At 52.2% G+C, this 19,650-nt stretch overlaps 9 protein-coding genes across 9 annotated transcripts; 2 read left to right on the forward strand and 7 right to left on the reverse strand.

Annotated features, from left to right (window-relative positions):
- Positions 1-289: 289 nt before the first annotated feature.
- bgt1 (1,3-beta-glucanosyltransferase Bgt1) lies at positions 290-1,389 on the reverse strand (the record flags this gene model as incomplete). The annotated part of the gene is made up of 4 exons (XM_073693780.1): positions 290-531; positions 593-753; positions 816-1,076; positions 1,130-1,389. The coding sequence occupies 4 exons, from the start codon at positions 1,387-1,389 to the stop codon at positions 290-292; spliced, it is 924 nt and encodes a 307-aa protein (XP_073548814.1).
- Positions 1,390-2,422: 1,033 nt separating this feature from the next.
- Positions 2,423-3,285, forward strand: BDV59DRAFT_201363 (emp24/gp25L/p24 family protein; the record flags this gene model as incomplete). The annotated part of the gene is made up of 4 exons (XM_073693781.1): positions 2,423-2,620; positions 2,755-2,962; positions 3,026-3,213; positions 3,268-3,285. The coding sequence occupies 4 exons, from the start codon at positions 2,423-2,425 to the stop codon at positions 3,283-3,285; spliced, it is 612 nt and encodes a 203-aa protein (XP_073548815.1).
- Positions 3,286-3,403: 118 nt separating this feature from the next.
- BDV59DRAFT_21383 (uncharacterized protein) lies at positions 3,404-4,222 on the reverse strand. Its single transcript, XM_073695980.1, has 2 exons — positions 3,934-4,222; positions 3,404-3,836 (listed from the first exon to the last, which is right to left on the reverse strand). The coding sequence occupies exons 1-2, from the start codon at positions 4,093-4,095 to the stop codon at positions 3,435-3,437; spliced, it is 564 nt and encodes a 187-aa protein (XP_073548816.1). The 5' UTR covers positions 4,096-4,222; the 3' UTR covers positions 3,404-3,434.
- On the reverse strand, positions 4,223-6,687 carry BDV59DRAFT_21386 (transcription factor domain-containing protein). Its single transcript, XM_073695981.1, has 4 exons — positions 6,282-6,687; positions 6,186-6,213; positions 5,624-6,106; positions 4,223-5,565 (listed from the first exon to the last, which is right to left on the reverse strand). The coding sequence occupies exons 1-4, from the start codon at positions 6,623-6,625 to the stop codon at positions 4,351-4,353; spliced, it is 2,070 nt and encodes a 689-aa protein (XP_073548817.1). The 5' UTR covers positions 6,626-6,687; the 3' UTR covers positions 4,223-4,350.
- An 858-nt stretch (positions 6,688-7,545) lies between these two features.
- Positions 7,546-9,394, reverse strand: BDV59DRAFT_176767 (FAD binding domain-containing protein). Its single transcript, XM_073689500.1, has one exon. The coding sequence runs from the start codon at positions 9,353-9,355 to the stop codon at positions 7,745-7,747; it is 1,611 nt and encodes a 536-aa protein (XP_073548818.1). The 5' UTR covers positions 9,356-9,394; the 3' UTR covers positions 7,546-7,744.
- A 297-nt stretch (positions 9,395-9,691) lies between these two features.
- On the reverse strand, positions 9,692-11,362 carry BDV59DRAFT_176771 (DUF3237 domain-containing protein). The gene is made up of 8 exons (XM_073689501.1): positions 10,736-11,362; positions 10,655-10,682; positions 10,558-10,592; positions 10,347-10,486; positions 10,278-10,293; positions 10,124-10,226; positions 10,047-10,066; positions 9,692-9,997 (listed from the first exon to the last, which is right to left on the reverse strand). Exons 1-8 carry the CDS (start codon positions 10,775-10,777, stop codon positions 9,875-9,877), a joined length of 507 nt encoding a protein of 168 aa, XP_073548819.1. The 5' UTR covers positions 10,778-11,362; the 3' UTR covers positions 9,692-9,874.
- Positions 11,363-14,598: 3,236 nt separating this feature from the next.
- BDV59DRAFT_21438 (Alpha/Beta hydrolase protein) lies at positions 14,599-16,581 on the reverse strand. Its single transcript, XM_073695982.1, has 2 exons — positions 15,099-16,581; positions 14,599-15,014 (listed from the first exon to the last, which is right to left on the reverse strand). The coding sequence occupies exons 1-2, from the start codon at positions 16,427-16,429 to the stop codon at positions 14,936-14,938; spliced, it is 1,410 nt and encodes a 469-aa protein (XP_073548820.1). The 5' UTR covers positions 16,430-16,581; the 3' UTR covers positions 14,599-14,935.
- Positions 16,582-17,279: 698 nt separating this feature from the next.
- On the forward strand, positions 17,280-18,503 carry BDV59DRAFT_201370 (putative extracellular sialidase/neuraminidase; the record flags this gene model as incomplete). The annotated part of the gene is made up of 1 exon (XM_073693782.1): positions 17,280-18,503. The coding sequence occupies one exon, from the start codon at positions 17,280-17,282 to the stop codon at positions 18,501-18,503; it is 1,224 nt and encodes a 407-aa protein (XP_073548821.1).
- A 237-nt stretch (positions 18,504-18,740) lies between these two features.
- BDV59DRAFT_207440 (alpha/beta fold hydrolase) lies at positions 18,741-19,650 on the reverse strand (the record flags this gene model as incomplete). The annotated part of the gene is made up of 1 exon (XM_073694996.1): positions 18,741-19,650. The coding sequence occupies exon 1, from the start codon at positions 19,569-19,571 to the stop codon at positions 18,741-18,743; it is 831 nt and encodes a 276-aa protein (XP_073548822.1). The 5' UTR covers positions 19,572-19,650.

Below are 19,650 nucleotides of genomic sequence, written 5' to 3' on the forward strand. Positions count from 1 at the left end.
CACCATCAACAAACCCGTGTGAATCTGGGGGCGCGGTTCCCGTGGTTCGTGTTGTGTTGTTCAGGGGTAACCCGACGCTACGAACCACGGTTCCTCGGCCCATGCGGTCCTAACCAAATCAGGGCGCCTCTGAAGCGCAAACTCATTATCATGACGATTATCTACTGGGAAGAGGGCTGGGACCAAGTGAATCACTTCCAACTGGGATATTGACACAAGAAATCTACTAGAAACGAAAACCTTTCGACCTTCTCACCCGTCGCACTAAACACCACCCGCAAGAACCTCCTTAGTTCGTAGGGCAGGCCAGGTTGTCCCACTTGGGCTTGCGGTCGGCCGTGAAAAGACCCCAGTGAGTCTCGTCGGAGGCCTGGCCGTTGTCACCAGTGCTGGTCGGCTTCCAGGGCTCATCGAAGGCCTCGAAGTAGAAGACATCAACGCCCCACTCGATCATACCGCAGACGGCCTTCCGGTAGTATTCCTGGGCGAGCTCGGTGCTGGCCTTGGCTGCGCCATAGTCGGTGCCACCGTCTGTCGTAAAATTAGTCCCCGTTCCGAGTGAGAGGTACATGGGAAAGGATGTCAAACTTACTCGTCGGCCAGCCGGTCTCACCGTTGCCGAACCGGATGTTCTTCGCGTTGTCACCCGCGACCTGCTCGATGTGGGCCTTCGCCTGGGCCATATCGTCAAAGTAGGTGTTGGTCGCATTGTCGATCTTCTGGCCCTGCCAGTAAGCGAAGCCGTTGGCCAAGCTGACCCATTGTTAACCAATATCCCGAGAGGTCATCCGAGGGCACCGGAGCAGAGAACTCACAAGTAGTTGACCTTGCCGGAAGAGATGATGGGGTCGGCCGTGCCATCAGCGAACTTGTTCCAGCTGTCCACGGTACCGACAGTCACCTTGGGGAATTTTTTCTGGACGGTCTCGATGCGGTCCAGGAGGGCCTGGGCGGTGAGATCGCCCCGGTAGAGAACCTCGGAGCCGACGGTGATGGCCTCGACTACACCCTCATTTCCGGGAACGCTCTTGCTCAGAGCTGCGACATCGTCGTCGAAGGCTTGCTGGGTGTCCGGCCTAGCGACGTTAGTATGAACCCGAGGCAAAGAGCCACGAAAGGAGCGATATACCAGACGCCCAACACGACCTTGAAGCCCTTGGCCTTGGCGGCGGGAATGATGTTCTGTGCCGTGCTGCAATCCTTGGCGGAGTAGGTTCGGACGACGGTGGTCAGTTGCTTGAGAGACTCGAAATCGGCCTGGTAGTCACTGGACGTCTTGCAGGAACCGTCCTTGTTCTTGTTACCCAAGGCGAAACCGAGGGTTCCGCGGTCTGCGGAGACGGCGGGGAGGGCGGCGAGCAGGAAGGGAACGACGCTTGAGACACGCATGGCTGCTGGAAGATTCGGGATAGGAATGACAGAAGGGAATGGAGGGGTCGGAGAGAATATCGCAATTGAGTTGTAAGGAGGGTATGAGTGAAGGAAAAGACAACAGTAAGGAATGACTTGAGAAGACAACGAGGGGAGAAGGAGAGAAGACTAAAAAAGAGAGATGAAGATATGTGAGGAAGGAAGGGTGTGGAGAAGACGACGAAGAGTCTCCTGAGGGTCTCTCCAGGGACCAAAAGGGTCTGTGGCTCAGGTAAGACAGCGTCCAACCGCCTTCCGCCAATCGACCTCGTCTGGACCTTCTGCCGGCTCCACTTTTAGCAGTCGATCCCTATTAACGATGGCGTACAACGTCGCTTCTATTTTCAGCAGTCGTAATCGTCTGAAGAATTCGAATGGAAGTCGTCCGGTTCTGGAGTTGGTCAGAGGCGATAGGAGGTATGATATATCCGACGAGGGATACCAGGGCTGCAATGTTGCGTCAATCTGGCTTGCCGGTCGACCGCAAGAGCCGTCAGGATGGCATCATGTAGAAGCCTGGGATGTTCTATAAGTTCTAGACAGGTCGGTTTGCAGGCCAGTGAACTATGAACATGAACTCCTTACTCGTTCTCGCCATCTATCCCTGTATCAGGTCATGTCAATGGGTTGATGTCCATGGGCTAGAACTGTGCTGGGTATGCAGTTCCCTGGGACCAGTCCCCAGAAACCACAACCACAATCTCATACATATGGACAATCCACAATTATAGAGTTAAATAAGAATCCGCAGCGTTATTCAAAATTCTAGACTCTAGAGGTGGGTGCAGAAAGCCAGTCGACCTACTGGATAATGTGCTGGTATGTGGTCCGAGCGTCTGGATTACCCAAAAGAGACAAGACCACCTTGCGCGTCAACCCTGAGCTGTTACGACAACTTCCTCCACCACAACCACAACCAAACCACCACCATCGCCCCTCGTCCACTCCCCCTCCCCCCCGATTCCCTCCGAGAACCGATCACCCCTGTTGGAAGGACGACTCTTCATCCACCATGCGCTTCTCCACAACCTCCCTCTTGGTCACTGCACTGGGATGGTTCTCCGCCGTCACCGCACACAACATCCAGCTCAAATCGCACTCCCGGGAATGCTTCCACGAGAGTCTGCACCGTGGGGATCGCATGACCGTCAGCTTCCAGGTCGGCGACCGGGAATTCGGCGGTAGTGGCAACCTTGAAATTGACTTCTGGGTATGGAATGACCCTTTGTTTTCGGTTCGATCTGGGAGAATTGCGTCCGGACACCAACGCCAATCGACGTTGCGCCCGTCCACGGAACAAGTTACATAGAGTCAGGTCATAGCTGACGGCTGTCATACTCCTAGGTCGAGGATCCCCTCAACAACCGTCAATACTACAAGCAAGCCGTCTCCTCCGAAGACTACTCCTTCGATGCCCACGCCGACGGAAAATACGTCTACTGCTTCAGCAACGAGGGATGGACCTCCAACTCCAAGGAGGTCTCCTTCAACGTGCACGGCATCGTCTACGTGCCCGAGTCGGAAATGGCCCAGGATCCCCTCGAGGCGGAAGGTATGGACAAGAACGGCGCGTTTCTCCGTCCGAACCGCATCGACTAACTCGCATCGATTACAGTCCGCCGACTTTCAGAAGCCCTGGCCCAGGTCAAGGATGAGCAGTCATACATCGTGGTGAGAGAGCGGGTGCACCGGAATACGGCAGAGAGCACCAACGCCCGCGTCAAGTGGTGGAGCATCTTCCAGCTGGCGGTGCTAATCGGCGAGGGTATCTTCCAGGTGTGGTGGCTGAAGAGATTTTTCGAGGTAGGTCCTATCTCCCGCTCATCACGCTGGCTCTACTAACAAATAACACCACAGGTCAAGCGCGTTGTCTGATGTACGTTACATGTTGATGACTATAGCATCTGTCGCAAAGCGACCTGGTTTTCTTTCCAAGGAGACGACGTTTTGGAATGTGTATTAGTTAAAGCCCAAATCACATGAATTCATGAACCCCAACATCTGCCTGTAGTCTCCGCCATTCATCAACGATCCAGCAGCGGTCTCCGTTCGGGGTCCATGATTTCGTCATCTATCTCTCCACCGCTTGTCTCCATATCTCCCGGCACTGACTGCATCGTAGGGGGTCGTGAACCGCGCCGTCTCAGCCTGGATATCCAGGAGCAGCTTCCGCCGCTGGGCTTGTCCTCTTTCCATAGAGTCATGACCCGATCCCAAGCCCATGCAACGAGATACCCTAGACCGATGACGGCCAAGGTGGCCACCACCGACACGACGGCCGTCAGGAATGTAATCGTGCTCACGTTACATCCGAGGGTCGTCGTGCGGAGTTCCCATCGCTCTTTCGATCCCAACGGACAGATCTGCGAGGAGCCCAGAGGAGATAAGATGGTGAGTGAAGCGCGATTCGGGACGCATGTTGAGCTCTAACATATGGAGTCGTTAGCAATGTCTGTGTCATAGAGGCGGTCGATAAGGTGAACTCTGGAGCATCACATGCAGCCGGGATGGAGCCTGACATACCACAGCACACCAACTACAAGGCACATCGCCTTCCAGACACCATCCGCAAGTCTGTCGTCGCCAGCAGACGTAGAAGAGTGGGTCGCTTGTATCGAGGGGATAAGTCGCGTTCGCGTTCATCTCCCCACCATGGTGTTGTTTTGCGTCCCGGGGGAGATCCATCTTGGGAATGGTTGGATAAGTTGGACTCCTGAGCGGCGCGCAATCCTCACAGCCTTCAGGCAGGTGAATGAAGGGTCATTATCGTGGTGCTCAGCTCCTGGGTTTTGAGTGATTTCGCTGCGTCTCCTCGGAGGTGCGGGGTCTGGGGAGTAAGCTTATCGACAATAGGCTCGGATCTGCTCTCCGATCGGATTATCCTTCCTAACAATAGCCCGAACTATACCTGCAGCATACACCCTGAAAGGCCTCTTTACCTCACAGAGAACCATTACCCTCGCTGGTAAAGCCAACCCAGGACTCAGTATCCAAGCCTTCAAACATGCCATATTGCAGCAGCTGCGGCCAGTCCATTCCCGTATAATCCGGCAACCCAACCCATAGACCATCCGGCTGTTCATCCGATAACGTTCCAGGACCGGCATCTACGCTTTCTCGTGGTTGCCTCCACGGCCCTTGACTAGCCTCAATACCGCCTGACTCGACCGTGGGAGTCTTCTCCGTCCGCGGATACCCGGCGGACTTCCTGCGCGAACGTTGGCGCAGTAGTATTACCAGCTCCGGAGGTTGCGCAGCCCGTCCCTGTCGGCGCTCGGCCTCCTCATGCCCATCCCAGGCCGAGAGAAGCATATTCGAGATGGCAGAATGCACGGGACTCTGCACGTTGCAGCCGATGCCCGGATTATTATAGTAGTCGCGTAGTGCCTTCCACGCGCGCTCGCATAGCTCGCCCGTGGTGCGCCGTCGCAGCTCGCTCGCAAGAAAGAGGCATCCGGGCATCGGAATATGCATGTACATGTACCAGTGAAAGCCGGAGAGGTCCTTCGTTGTGCAGATCTCAGTCGTATAGTCCAGCATTTGAATGGCGGCGGTGAAGAGCCGATCGCGTTCCGTCTCATCCAGGTCGGTCGTGGGATTCCCTCGAGACATGAAGCCGACCACACGGAGCCTGCATAGTGACATACGTGTCATTAGAAGGGTGAAGAGGTGGACTGGGATGTTGGGATCGCAGTGTCGGAGGTAAAGAGATTCCATGTAGGCGCAGTATCCCTCGAGATCGTGCGGCCGTTTTGGATCTGCGGCCCGCGGGTCTGGACTACGCCGGCTACCGCTGGGAGTCAGTCCCACTGTTAGTTCAATACGAGTGAGACTAAACGTTGCCTCTGTTGCGCCGGTATGGGCAGTTGGAGGGGCCTTGGCATGCGGGTGCAAGCCAGTGTCGTTAATATTCAAGGGTAATGAGCAGTCTGTGCCTGGAGAGGAAAGTGTGGTAGTCGCCGAGCCAGTCATCTCTGCGATCCGCTTATCCAGGATGGTGATCTGCCACCACAGTCGTCTCCGCTGCTCCGTTTCAAATGGCGACAAGCCGCCATGGGATCCATCTCGATGCAGGCCCATACGGGTAGCTATGCGAACCGCGATCCCGGTGAGACAGAAGAGGGATCGCGGATCCATATAGCTCCTCACGCTGAACTGCGCGGGGATAAATAGTTAGTTCCAACATAAAAGACCAATTCATCAAATCACTCACAAGGTACAAGAGATAAGCCTGAAGCACCATCAGATCGCTCGACCTCATGAAATCGGCATTTGCCAGAGCTTGTTGCGTCGACCGGCGGTACTTGGCCAGGAGCACAGCCTTGCCCTCGTCGAACATGTTCTGGGCTTCGTCATCGGCCAGCGAGACGACGGAAATGGAATATATGCCAAACATTAAAGCTTCGAGGGGTTTCGGAATTTTACTGGGATCGGCGCTGGCGCCAACGATCTGGGTCTGAAATGTTGGCACATGGATGATCTTTATCAGGGGATCCACATTATTGATATAAATCTGCCATAATTGAAATATCTTGACAGTCGGTGGATGGACGCTGGTGACGGAAGTTGGCACGCTATTCGTGACAAGAGGGAAGCCATCCACATTATCAAACATTACGTCGAAGGACTGGTGGATGGTGGGACGGTCCAAATCGTTTCTAGAAGACTCTTGCATGATGTTTTCAATATTTCGGTACTAGGCAGTATGTTAGAGGATAATGGACTAGGAGGTAATTCGGATGGCAATTGGAAAGCCTGCCCCTAGAGAGACAAACCTCTTGGGAGTATGCAAACGATCCTGGACTACGGCAAAGCCATCAGCTGGGTGTTAAAAGAACGGTGAGATTCCGTCACCTGACAGAGTATAGTACCTTTCTCTGCGGCTTTCGGCGCCAGCGCCATTGCCTGGCAAACCTTCACCGGCGCATGGTGACTTGGAGCTATTGATATCACGGCGCAGAGCAGCAGAAGCATCTTCGGCTCCTTGGACATGATTGAAATCGATTCCATGCTGCGACATCAATGTCTCATATCGTTGTAGACGTTCGATAAGTTCATAGCCTTGCAGTTTCCTTGCTCTTCTCCTACGTGGCGCCGGGGGAGCCACTCTACACTCGGCCCGAGCCTTGACACAGTTGGAGCATGGTTTTTCCTGGTCACAACGGACCTTGCGTTGTTGGCAAAGCACACAGGAATGGCCTCTAGTAAGCATCATATTGATAGATCAGAAAGGGAAAAGAAATTATAAAAAGAGCGACTTATGGAGGGAGCGTAGATTGATCCATTGTTGTCAAGTTAAGAGTGGGAATGACGTCGACGACCTCGGTCCCGTTGAGAAACTTTCGGTCCCGAGATGAACCAGAGGCTCCGACGCCAACCAGATTTCGAGAAGCTTGGCCTTGAACGAAGATGTTCGTTTTTCGGTGACCTACTTGATAATTCTTACTCTAAGAAACTGGGTATATTTAAGTTTCGTAGTCTTCACTAGTAATATTCTATGGAATATATCTCCCATAATCTTTACCTATAATTCTTAGAACGTCTCCTCGCTAAGTATAGAGCGCTCAACGACATAAATCATGATGTATCATTCGTTGAAGCATTTTATAGAAAACTTGTAAAACGACGTAAGGGTATTATGTATGTCATTAACTGCTTGATCCTCGTTGCTTTGTACATATCTGTGACCAAAAAAATAATATTAGTGAGGCTCTCATTTGTGGATCCCATTAGGTGTGTTATGAATAATTTCAAAGGTTGCTATGCTATTTTGCACCGTTCTAAATTCTTCATAGTTGGTGCCGTACTTCCCTTTTTCTGCTGATCCTGCATACTTGAAGCTACTCTGACTTGATTTCTAAAAGCCGACAGAGCAAAAGACCTTTGCATTCGCACCGTACCATTCTCCCTCTTGGGAGTGACAATGTTTCGTCAGTCGAAGATGCTGTGTAACCACAAGACACAGTGATAGGGCGGCAGTTGGGCTGAAAGCAACCAGCAAATAAAATATAGTAAGAAACAAATGATACACTAAGCCCTCTTCTAACCGATAGCTGTTTCGAATAGTTTGTTTACACTAACACTAAAGGGTAAATCTAATGAATAGCATTCCCATAAGTTTTAGGGATCCGGTTTCTGCGACTGTCTGTGCAAATTAGGCGCAAAGAGGAGGATGATTCTATTTAATCCCGATAGACATTCGTATCCGGCAATAAACTAAACTCAGCAAGATTGGACAAACCCACGATACACCATTGCAACATTTTCAAACCATACGTTCCAATAAAGACGCAGATACAACACCGTAGAACTGCATCCACCGTTAATCCTCATCTCAGTGGCCTTTTGTAAATGCTACCTGAGATAGAACCTCATGAAGAACCCTTAACGGTTCAGATGGCATATCCTTCGTTCGCCATGCGATATATCCGTCTGGTCGAATAAGAGAGGCGCCCTGATCAGACAGTCCCATAGCTCGGCAGAACGATTCAACGTCAGCAATATCAACGTCGCCTCCAATCTGGACACACTTCACCTGGACCGGTGACCGCGCATTAACCCAAGCGACAACCTCGCTCCATTCCTTCTCCACCGAGACAAGAGCCCAGTGTACCCTTCCAATTAGGTCTTGAATAGAAAGGGCCTTGTCATTCTTTTGTACCCAAAAATGGGGTATATGTGTACCGGGTTGTCCTGCCCACTCGTCGGGTTTCCTTGCCAGAGGTAGATCGTCGCTGACACCAACGAAGCCTCTAGACTTATAGATCTCACCGAATTCCATCGCATCATTGTCCAATTTAACCCCAGTTACCGATTTCTCATTCAAGTGAATCTTGTAATCGGAACGCACGAATATTTGGTCATGCCGGAGTTGCGCGACGGGGCGGCGCTCAATCTCGTAGGTGTCAAGGAGTTCCAGTCTTGACTGACCGGCGAGTACAGCTGCCAGTTTCCAAGCCAGGTTGTCCACATCGTGGATGCCAGTGTTCGCACCGTACCCTCCGCGATTAGGCGGTAACGTATGTGCGGCGTCACCGGCGAGGAAAATGCGCCCTGACTGGAATCTGTCCGCAACAAGCGCTGCCAACTCCCAGCGGCCGGTGGTAATTATCTCAACAGTAACATCCCCGCGCCCGACTGCTTTATGGATATCAGAGAGGAGTGTCTTCTCGTCTCGGTCGATATCATCGTAGAACATCAGAACCCAGCGACCGTCAGAGTAGGTAGTCAAGAAAGCCTTGAGGTCCGGCTGCTCGATGGCGAATTGTTGGATGCCTTGACAGTATTCCTCCAAGGCAGCCCGAAAAAGTACGCTGCGCATTGTTTGTAAGTGACCTCGACCGTGCCGTGGTATGCTGAGCTGCTCGCGGATCCCACTGCGATTGCCATCTGCAGCGATTAAATAAAGCCCACGGATCTGGAATGCCTCGCCATGCGCATCCATGACAGTCGCAGCCACACCAGTTGCATCTTGATCGACGCGAACGACAGTAAGACCACGCCGGATATCCACGCCATGCTGGATGGCAGCTTCTTCTAAAATGGTCTCGAGCTGGTCTTGAGGTATAGCTGCCCCCAAATATTGTGAATATTCTTTTTGAGGGGATTCTTTATCAGTCGGGGTTTCACGAGGTTTGTCACTATGTGCTTCCTTGCCGGTATCCTCCCAGGACGTGTTTTCGTACCACTGACCCGTCAGACTCTCCACGCGGGCGCGTTTTAGTTCGAAGTCTCGCGGTACTTGAGGGATTCTATCGACGACACCAAAGGCGCGGAAGATTTCCATGGTTCTTGGAGTAAAGCCGATGGCGCGGGGGTGTTTAGATATGGCTTGGTGCTTCTCTATAACGATACTCGGCACTCTGTGGACAGCAAGGCTCAGGGCAGCGGAGAGCCCGACCACATTGCCGCCCACGATGATAATGGGTTGTTGGTTCTGATTCATGGCTTATTGTGGATTGCGTGAACGAGGAATGATTATAAACGAAGCTGTCAGAACGAAGCATATACCTAGCTACAAGACACTTTAAATATTATTTTCTACTACAGTCTCATGACGTCGGAAAAGGACTCGGTCCCGAGGGTTTATATACTATCGGGTGTTCGCGGTGTAGTTCGGGACCGAGATCTTAAATATCTTCCCGAGAACAAATTATGGATCGTTTATGGCACGGCCCTCATATTGGAGCTTTCCAGTTTGAGAAACTTTTTTTTTTTTGAGTCTTAATTTACTTCTAGGGATTGCTTTGGCAACCCTACTAATGCCCAATGCTCAAAGACCATGCTTTTCAATTTGAGCTTTTTACATCTCAGAAAGAAGACACTCGGCGTCTAACAGTCTTCCATGGTGTAGATAACGCCATACTGGGAGTTGTGAAATGCATGGTTTTTCTTACAACCTTAAAAAAAAAAAAGTTTCTAAACTAGACCAGTAAGGCTTAATGTAGTTGGTCCTTTGAAAGCTTTAACCGTGGACAACTTGGCCAACGCGATACTCAACCACAATTGACTTGTCTGCCCCAACATTGAAGCGTCCCTGGCCGGCAAACACACGGTTCTCGAGTTCCTTGTAGCGTTCATCGCCCGTCTGTATCTGGTTAGTCTCCACATTACCTGGGCCAGGAACGGCATCTTACCTCGAAGGTGAAGTGGGTAACTGGAAGGAAAAGTCAGCGGGGCACGCTTCTAGTATGTCATCGAATTTACTACTCACAGGAGTTGCCAAATGCCGTTGAGCCTTCACCAGCAGTGCCGGTAAAGACGGCTTTCTCGGAGTCACCAAGAGTGACAACACCGGTGTAGTTCATGTAGAGAAGCTGGGGCAATCAGTCATCCCCACAGTACAAAGTAGAAGTTGCGTGACGTACAGCGCCATCATGGGTTCTAGGTATCAAATGAGTCAACAGATTTTCAAGCACCGATAAGAAAGAACCTACTTAAGCACTCCGTGTGCGTTCAGTCGCAGATGCTGGCTATCGGGATCCGCGTGGATATAGTCATTTCCGACACCTTCGAATTTGGCATCAATAGCGGGAGCGAACCCATCAGCGCTCTTAACGGTGCCTCCAGTCATGGGCTAAGGGCCGTATGTGATGATTAGATGTTATTCAAGATAAGAGGCGCCATGATAGTTGTTGAACAGCTTACCACAACCTGCAGGCTGGCAGATCGAGAAGCACTCCCTACGAGGATTTAGCCATCCGTTATTGGATATTGGCGGTTGGAATGATCGAATTCGACATACCAACGGCCATAGGGGGAGCAATGTTGACCTGTTCTTGGTTAGGTCTGCAGATTGGTTGGAAAGACCGGGGAAATGACTTACCAGGACCGTAAAGGCCGGCTTCAACGACGGGAATCCAGACATGATGGTTATGAGAGCGCAATTGGAAATATGTGAATCAAGATGCGCTTCAAGGAGGGTTGATTTATCGCTTGTTTATCAGGTTGACGTTGAGATGCCCCGCATCTGAAGGCGGGAGGGGCATCTCGGCACCACCCACGAATCTAGGAACTGTTTTCCTTGGATCCATGTGAACAGCATGCGGATCATCCTAGGATGTTTCAATGTGCCGTGCCTAGGCATGGATGTTGGATGCCGGCTGTCGCTCTCTTCATATGGGAGTGGTTTATTGTAATCTTCTGGAATCAACAAGATCATCTCCGACAATCACTCGGAGGACTCCTCCCCGGGCGCCGTGTTGCTGCCGCCCATTAGCTCGGGAGTGTGCATGAATGTAGCTACAGTATGCCCGTTAAGATCGGTTTCTCTAGTTTCCCTTACTATAAGTATTGGTTTTTGAATCGTAGTAGCTTCTGCATTCAGTGAGAGTATACGCCTTCTTGACGATGCCCAGATCCTCCTTCTACACCCAAGGCATGTCATACTCAAATTAGCCATTAGCCTAGCTGGACTATGTCCAATATTTCACGAATCTAACACAAAATTATTAGATCGCTCAGACTCTCTACGGAAGAAAAAGAAATATAAACCGGGTGTGGCGGTCTTTCTTTTCACGAGCGTTCAGGAATGGCGGATGATCTATCGCATGACAGGCGGACTGATTGTGCATACTATTATTGGAGCCCTGAACCCTATGTAAACTGCGTATAGCCATTATTTTGTTTCTATGACTAGCCATGAATGTTGTTCCAGAGTTGAGTCCACGTGAGGGTCTGGGTACATCATCAATTCCTCGCTTTCTCCCGTCCCGCCAGTATCTCTTCCCCGCAGTCATAGCGCATCGCCATCTAGCGGTGAACGTTGGAACCCCGTGGTTATTACCTGCAGTCAACTGATACGAGAACCCGCACAGCAATGGTGTTACTTTGAGCCAGCTCTTTGTTGTGTACTCGCGGCGGACCCGGTCGCGTCCAAGTCACACACGTCATGTCGCCAGCTTCATCAAGAAGCATCTGCCAGGTACCATGAGGTCTTATGCAGGCAGATACCCCCGAGCATATCCGCAGAAAAACATCCCCCACGTTCATCACGTGGGAGGATAGCGAAGGGAATCATTTTGTGACTGGCTGTGCAATCCTCCGAAGGATGATGCTAGGTGCATCATTAGGTGAATCCGACGGGAGAGGCCCACAGAACTCATCCTGCCCATCATGTCCACACTGGATCGAGATAAGAAATTGTCATTTGTTCGTTTCGATCAGTCCATCTCCAATTCGTCAATTGATCCGACGCCACGCTGGCAGTCGTCTCTGCCAGCTGTCAATCTCCGAGCTAATTCCTGCCGCCCATCCCCAAGCTAAGGAAGCGCGCGGGCACTGAGCTCCCGCCTTAGTTTAGCTAATGAGTCCGTCTCAAACGTGGGCTGGTCAGGCACCATCTGCGGCGCCCAAGTGTGACCAATTTTCGCCAGAATGAGAGAGGCTGGCGGCGGGCGGTCCACCATGCTATTCCGAACACATCATTCGGCCAGTCCAAACGCTGCAGCAAGTCAGGGAAAATCTGCACTCAAGCGCTGACACGTATCTCTCTAGCGGATGCGCTGTCCTCCCGTCTCATGGCCGGGGTTTGGAGACGCCTGCAGCCAATGCGCCTGTATTCTTTTTATACGAATTTCTGATCTTTTTCCGTCTCCCTATCAGTGCTCTGCCTGATTGCCCCTTGTCTTCTCGGGCCAACTCTGGGGAATTAATCTTACCTCTCCCAAGGCTGATCACTCGGAACAGATTTGGGCTCTGTGGGAGTGAGCCCAGGTTTTCAGTTTCTGTATTTTATTCAGTCCAACAGCTGGGGGAAGGTAACTTTTCCCTTGCATATTGCCCTTCCGCTCCCACAACCCTTATTACTGCTGTGGTCGGTCCGTCAGTGCACGGGGAGCAGCGCCCGCTAGCACCCACTTATGGCCCATCGTGGCTGATATGGTGTCTCGCTAACTTCGCCGTTTTAATACTCACCAACTGTCGATGATGACCTCACAGCTGGACACATGCTAAAAGCATGAACTAAGCTCTTGCCACGCCAATTCCTCACCATGCGTTCGAGCTTTTTGCTTGTTGCCCACCAGCTCCTTACCCTATATCACTCAGCTGCCTGCTCCCTGTTGTGCGCCTTGCATTGCTAGCCCCATCCCCTTATATTGGGCCACCGTTTTCAACATTGTTCTATTATACCGGACCAATTGCTGTACAGTTGTCGCATTGACCGAACTGCTTTCCAACCCTCGGACCGGCCCTTCCAATTGACCCCTTTCTATTTTGTTTTCGGGATCGCGCCCTGTACAACAGAAATCAGCGCGTCTCAACAATTCCATAGGGGAGGACTATCCTAACTTTAATGTAACATAACTCATCACTGCTCAAATTTGGTGGCTTCCTGGATTTCCTACACTTTCCATTCGCTTGGCCGAAGATCAATCATCGATCCTCGATCAACTCCAAAAGACACTCGAAAAGACAACGAGGAAGAACCGAACGCAAATTAAATACGACAAAGTCTCGAGGAACGCGACGGCGTTGATCTATTCCCCTCCGACACTCCCACACAGCCAGCCTTGAACAGCAACGATCCGAGGGTGTTTCGGAACTAAGAACTAAGCGCCTGCCACGAGCATGGGAGAATACGGCGTCTGACAGCCTAATTGAGAGCTCTCTGTTTGCGCGCGCTTCCAAGGTAAGATAATAACTCCTTCGACGCTCGTGTTGTTCCACTTTTTCTCCGACCAGTCGAGTTGGGAATAAATCTGCTGTGATCCTACCAGCATTTATTTCCCCAGAGCGCTTTCCCTTTGCCCTCATTTCAATTGTCAATTTTCTCCTTTCCGCTCATTCCTGCTCACTCGCCTCAAAATGCCTGGGCTTGCAATAGAATTCGCTGACACGGATGACGATCGCCTCATAGATTCGGAATCCTTGGATTTGTGGATGGCGTCTTCCGAGGTCGACCAGAAGGCCTTGGGCAACTTCGCCGCCATCACCAGCCTAGACAACCCGTTCCTATCGGCAATGCTGTACAAAGTCCTGGGGCTCTCTGTTATGCTGTCCAAGAAGCTCCTCCGTGCGCGACGGCTCCGACGCCTGGATCCCACCCGCGAGACGAAGTCGCTCCAGCTGTACCACCATATCATCTGGCTCTCACGCGAAGGGCTTCTCATTCTAGAGCAATTCATCCTGCCAACAGTAGAGGGATTCGTGGAGTTGAAGATACTCGCTTACAAGCTCCGCGCCTCGTTCTATCACATATTCGTCCTATTCCACAACCAGCCCGCCGTGCGTTCTCCCGGAATCATCAGCCTACCCAGCGACAAAGTCCTCGTCAACGGTACCGGAAGACCAGAACCCCCACCGAAAGAGCCGCGCTCGCGATTCTCCTTTGAAGGGAACCCAGAGATCATCACCGTCCCCCACAAAACATCTCCATCTGGGTCATCGCGAAAGAAAGTCCCGCAGGCTCCCCCAGGTCTCGAGCCGGTGCAACTACCCCCTTCAGCATCCTCGTTTCTCCTCCCGGCGCTGGATTATACACCTACCGCCACGGCATGTTTCAATCACGCCGCTGTGCTAGCGGAGCGCTTCCTGCCGGGGTCGCATCCGCTCCGTTTATCGATCAAGCTCGAATACGCCGCCTATCTATACGATTGTCTCCATGACCCGACCGCCTGCCGCCGGCTTGCGAAACAGGCCATTGCGGATGTATATAATGCTCAGGAGGGCATGGACGATGAAAGCTTTGAGGATGCCGCTGAAATTGTCGGGATTCTGGGCAAGATGGTGAAGCGTGGAGGCCGGACGAGCAGCGCTGGTGGTACGAGTAGTGGAACGCTTCGGGGCGATGGCTCCCGGAGTGATGGCGGCCGCAGCCCGTCGAAAAAGTCCTCGAAGGACGGCGGCAGTACTACCCCGTCTGGAACTCCCCGCGGGGATGGTCCGCAGGGCGCGAGTGGTCAAAGCCCGTCGACGAAGAAAGTAGTCGCAGCGAAGACCGCCGCGAGGACGTCGCCCGCTCCGTCGCGGTTGAAGACAACGAATGATCTACCACCGGCTGTCCCTAATCCAACCATGGTGAATCCTATATAATTACGAGTTTCATGCCGCTGTTTGACGACCCTTTCACGATATCTCGGAGTATACCCGTCATCTGGTACGCGCTATGATTGATACGATGGTTATTGACGTTGGTTGTTGTATTCTGAATGCCTGTATGCTAGTCTTGAGACCCGGTGTAGACTCACTCAATGAACATACTGTCCGAGGTGACGAAATCCTTGCCAATTGCAATATGCTCTCTTTTCAGCCGCCTTCCGTTCACGAATGCCGTCAATAGGTTTCTGACCTCTTCCCCTAGTCGAGAGATCTCGTCTTCAACGTTTCTTCCTTGCAGCATCGGAGCGCGTGCCCACGAGTCTCGACATCCAAGAACAAAGGGAACGTCAATTGTATGGCAAGCTTTCAGCGGATTATCATGGGCAGACCATTCGAAAGAATAAGTGGTCGAAGCACACCCCGCGTGCACAAGCCGCTCATGAAGCTGCTGCGATGGCAGACTGAAATATGTCCGCGTCATATACCAGGTCCCAAGAGCCTCGAGGAACCACCCAACATACGAGATTCTGTACTGGCTGCAAAGGGGTCCGATCATCGACGCAAAAGGCCGACCATCATGGGCAGTCCACCCGGCAAGAATAGGAATGTTCTTCGCTGCATCCAAAATCTTCTGGTCAAGCTCGTCCTCCTTGGGCAACGGATATGCCCCAAACGACGGCGCAAACAGCATGATCCTCCTCTGGACCGGGCTCAGCAGGAGCTTCTTTTGAAGTTCAAGCAACTCCGCAGTGGTCATCTCCCGCGGGTCCTTAGTCAAGAGCGACTTCGCCTTCTCCGACAGGAGAGTCTCCGTCTCTGTGCGGCCGGGAAGTTCCCCTAGCGGTGGACTCATGAGGATGGCACGATGGAACAAACCACTCGTCCCCTCTGCCACCATCATACACACGATCGAGTCTCCTCCAGCGGACTGACCGGCGACGGTAACATTTCCGCAGTCTCCGCCAAAAACCCCCACGTTACTTTGGATCCATCGCAGCGCGGCGATCTGATCCAGCAAACCGAGGTTTGCCGGCGCAATGCCGTCTATCTGGAGATATCCGAACACGCCGAGTCGGTATGTCACGTTAACGCAGACAACGCCTCTTTCGGCCAGACCGGACGGTCTGTAGCAGTCCAGGTCGCCCCCGCCGGAGATGTACGCCCCTCCGTGTAGCCATACGAGCACCGGAGCATTTTTGGCGTTCTCGGGCGCGGTGACCGACACGGTTAGACAGTCCTCGTCCATAGAGTGGCCTTGAGTCAGTGGGCCCATGACGGACTCGAGACGGGATGGTAGTTGGGGACATAGTGCAGCCCTTGTGGTGCAGTCGATTGGATTTGTCCATTGATGAGTTGGTTGTGGGGTCTCGAATCTTTTTGCTGTCGCGTACGGGATACCCCGTGCGTGCATGAGATTGTCGTCGATCCGGGAGGCTTTGATCGGTCCACAGGGTAGGGCGATTTCGATTGTGCTCGACATTGTGTATAGTGCTGGCCCAAACGTGCAGCTTCAGTCGGGGTCTGAAGATGGGAAGATGGGGTCACATGTATAAGTACCCCTCATCGGATGATATCCGGCTGGAAGGCAAAATATCGTTCTATCCGATTTCTCAATTCCCATACTATAAGAGGATCCATAGCTTGGATAGAAGCCTACGTATTGTAATTCTTATAGTAAGCATACCTAGTTTCGTACCTGGTTAAGGGGCACTACCGTTCGACGTGAGACAACCATTCCATCCCACGCAGGACTGGACTATCAGTAACCTTGGTATAAGGTCAACATGGTCATATTAATGTTGGATCCCTTCTTCCTTACAGGAGTAGGGGTAAGCTCTCGTTATAAATGTATACGATTAGGAGAATGTCGAATCAGGCGCTTTGAGCCTAGGATCACATCAGTCGGGTCCTCTATACTCCTGCCATTCGCTTCCTTTGAAGAACCTATAAGATCAATACACCAACATACTTTTAGATCATTCTGCAGATCATATATCTCCAATACGACTAGTAAAAAGGCATTGTGTTCAGCAAAGTCGATGATCTTTTCTGTTCCTGGATACGAATTCGCATGCTATACTAACCACAACACGAGAATAAAATTGGCCAAGGCCCGTACTTACGACATTTTTAGTTCAGATTCTCTTCCAGAACAGGAGACAAAACCAGCCCCTGTATAGGCCTGGCACGTGGGTAAAGCCATCAGTCTGTATGGAATGAACAGGAGTCAGCTTCAAATATATAACGGGACGAGATGCCCGAAAAGCAACATCATATTCTTACACTCTTTCTTCAACTCCTTTCATACATATGAGCGAATAGTTGATAGTATGCATCTTTTTCGAACACTCTTCCTGCTTGGAGCCGCATTGGCGCCGGTAGCAGTCGCAGCGGTGGATGATCCGGCCGAGGACGCTACGCCCTACCATGACGAGTTTCCTCTCTTCCGTAGTGCGAACATGGATTCTCCGGATAAGCTAGCCAGCGGTGTTGGCTTCCATTCGTTCCGTATACCAGCGGTTGTTCGCACTGGTACCGGCAGAATCCTGGCTTTTGCGGAGGGACGTCGACATGATAATCGAGACTTTGGTGATATAAACCTTGTGTACAAGCGCACCAAGACCAGCTCAAATAATGGTGCCAGGGCCACTGACTGGGAGGCTTTGCGCGAGGTCGTTGGCAGTGGCGACGGTACTTGGGGCAATCCTACGCCAGTCGTGGATGGTAGCACGATTTACTTGTTCTTGTCTTGGAACAATGGCAGCTACAGCCAAAACGGAAATGATGAGCTAGCAGATGGAACCATCACCAAAAAGATCGACAAGTCATGGTACGGCCGGCGGCATCTATTGCTTACAACCAGTGTCGACGACGGCGACACATGGTCGACTCCACGGGATTTGACAACGACGTTGACCCCCGACGACTGGTCCTGGGATGCAGTCGGACCCGGTAATGGGGTTAAGCTTGGCTCTGGGGAACTCGTTATTCCTGCCATGGGCCGCAACATTGTTGGTCGTGGCACGCCAGGCAATCGGACTTGGTCACAGCAGCTTCTTAGCGGCGCTGGAGCCGAAGGCACCATTTGCCAGACGCCAGACGGGAACCTATACCGCAACGACCGAGCAAGCTCTGCGGGCTATCGGATTGTTGCGAGAGGCAGCCTCGACGCAGGGTTCGGTGATTTTACTGCCGACGAAGGGTTACCGGACCCAGCATGCCAGGGCTCCGTGTTGGCGTATAATTCGGATGCGCCGGCGAGGACGATTTTTCTCAACTCGGCTTCCGCTGATAGCAGGCGCTCAATGAGAGTCCGCATTAGCTATGACAGCGATGCTGGTAAATTCAACTATGGGCGCAAACTTTCAGACGCGCCTGTCCAGTCTGCTGGGTATGAGGGTGGGTACTCTAGCATGACGAAGACTGCAGACTATAAGATTGGCGCATTGGTGGAAAGTGATTTCTTCAACGACGGAACCGGGGGTGGGTCGTATAGATGTATTCTTTGGCGGCGGTTCAATTTGTCCTGGATCTTAAACGGGCCGAATAATTAGGGCTCTAGTAACTGGCATCGATACCTAGGTAGAGAGCAGCTTCTAGATACTCCTTACAAATCCCACTTCATTTCCATATACCAATGCATTCAATAATTTTAGGTTCTGTTAAGGAAGTTACCGACTAAGACACTGTTCATTTTCCTGCGTCATAGCCTACAGCCTCCCCTTGTAGCTCGGGGGCAAGTAGATAGATGCATAAGGCATCCAATATAAACATTACTAACTTATGCCCAATTAAGACTTGATAAAGTCAATCAGGTCCTTATTAAACTCATCAATGCTGATGTTATGAATCGCATGAGAGCCACCCTTGTACACCTTCAGCTTTCCCTGCGGCAAGAGCTTGGCCGACTTCTCCCCAGCCGCCTGAATGGGGACGACCTGATCATCGTCGCCGTGGACGACCAAGACGGGGATATTGATCTTCTTCAGGTCGCCGGAGAAATCCGTCTCGGAGAAATCCTTGATGCAGTCATACGTGGTCTTGAAGCTCGAGTTCATGCCCTGCTGCCACCAGCTGCGGATCTGGCCCTCGCTCTTTTTGGCGCCGGGGCGATTGAAGCCGAAGAACGGGCCGCTGGGGACATCGAGGAAGAACTGGGCGCGGTCCTTGTGCATGGCCTCGCGGAACGAGTCAAAGACCGACTTATCCGTGCCCTCCGGGTTGGACGCGGTCTTGACCATGAGCGGCGGCACGGCGCCGAGGAGGACGGCCTTCTTGACGCGGCTGGTGCCGTAGGTGCCGAGGAAGTGCGTGACCTCGCCGCCGCCGTGCGAGTGGCCGACCATGGTGGCGTCCTTGATGTTGAGGTGCTCGAAGAGCTGGTGGAGGTCGTTGGCGAACGTGTCCATGTTGTTGCCGTGCCAGGTCTGGGTGGAGCGGCCGTGGCCGCGGCGATCGTGCGCGATGACCCGGTAGCCCCGGTCGGCCAGGAAGACCATCTGGTTCTCCCAGTTGTCGCTGCTCAGGGGCCAGCCATGGGAGAAGGTGACGATCTCGCCGTTGGGGTTGCCCCAGTCCTTGTAGAAGAGGTCGGCGCCGTCCTTGAGCTTGAGATAGGGCATGCTGGGCGTTGAGTGCGGAGGGAAAGTGGTATCGAGCGTATGATGCGTAATTTTCCGGTCATGGTCTCTGCGCAGGCTC

Source organism: Aspergillus ambiguus, assembly GCF_047715705.1.
Source record: "Aspergillus ambiguus strain CBS 117.58 unplaced genomic scaffold BDV59scaffold_12, whole genome shotgun sequence".
NCBI classification, from domain to species: Eukaryota; Fungi; Ascomycota; class Eurotiomycetes; order Eurotiales; family Aspergillaceae; genus Aspergillus; species Aspergillus ambiguus.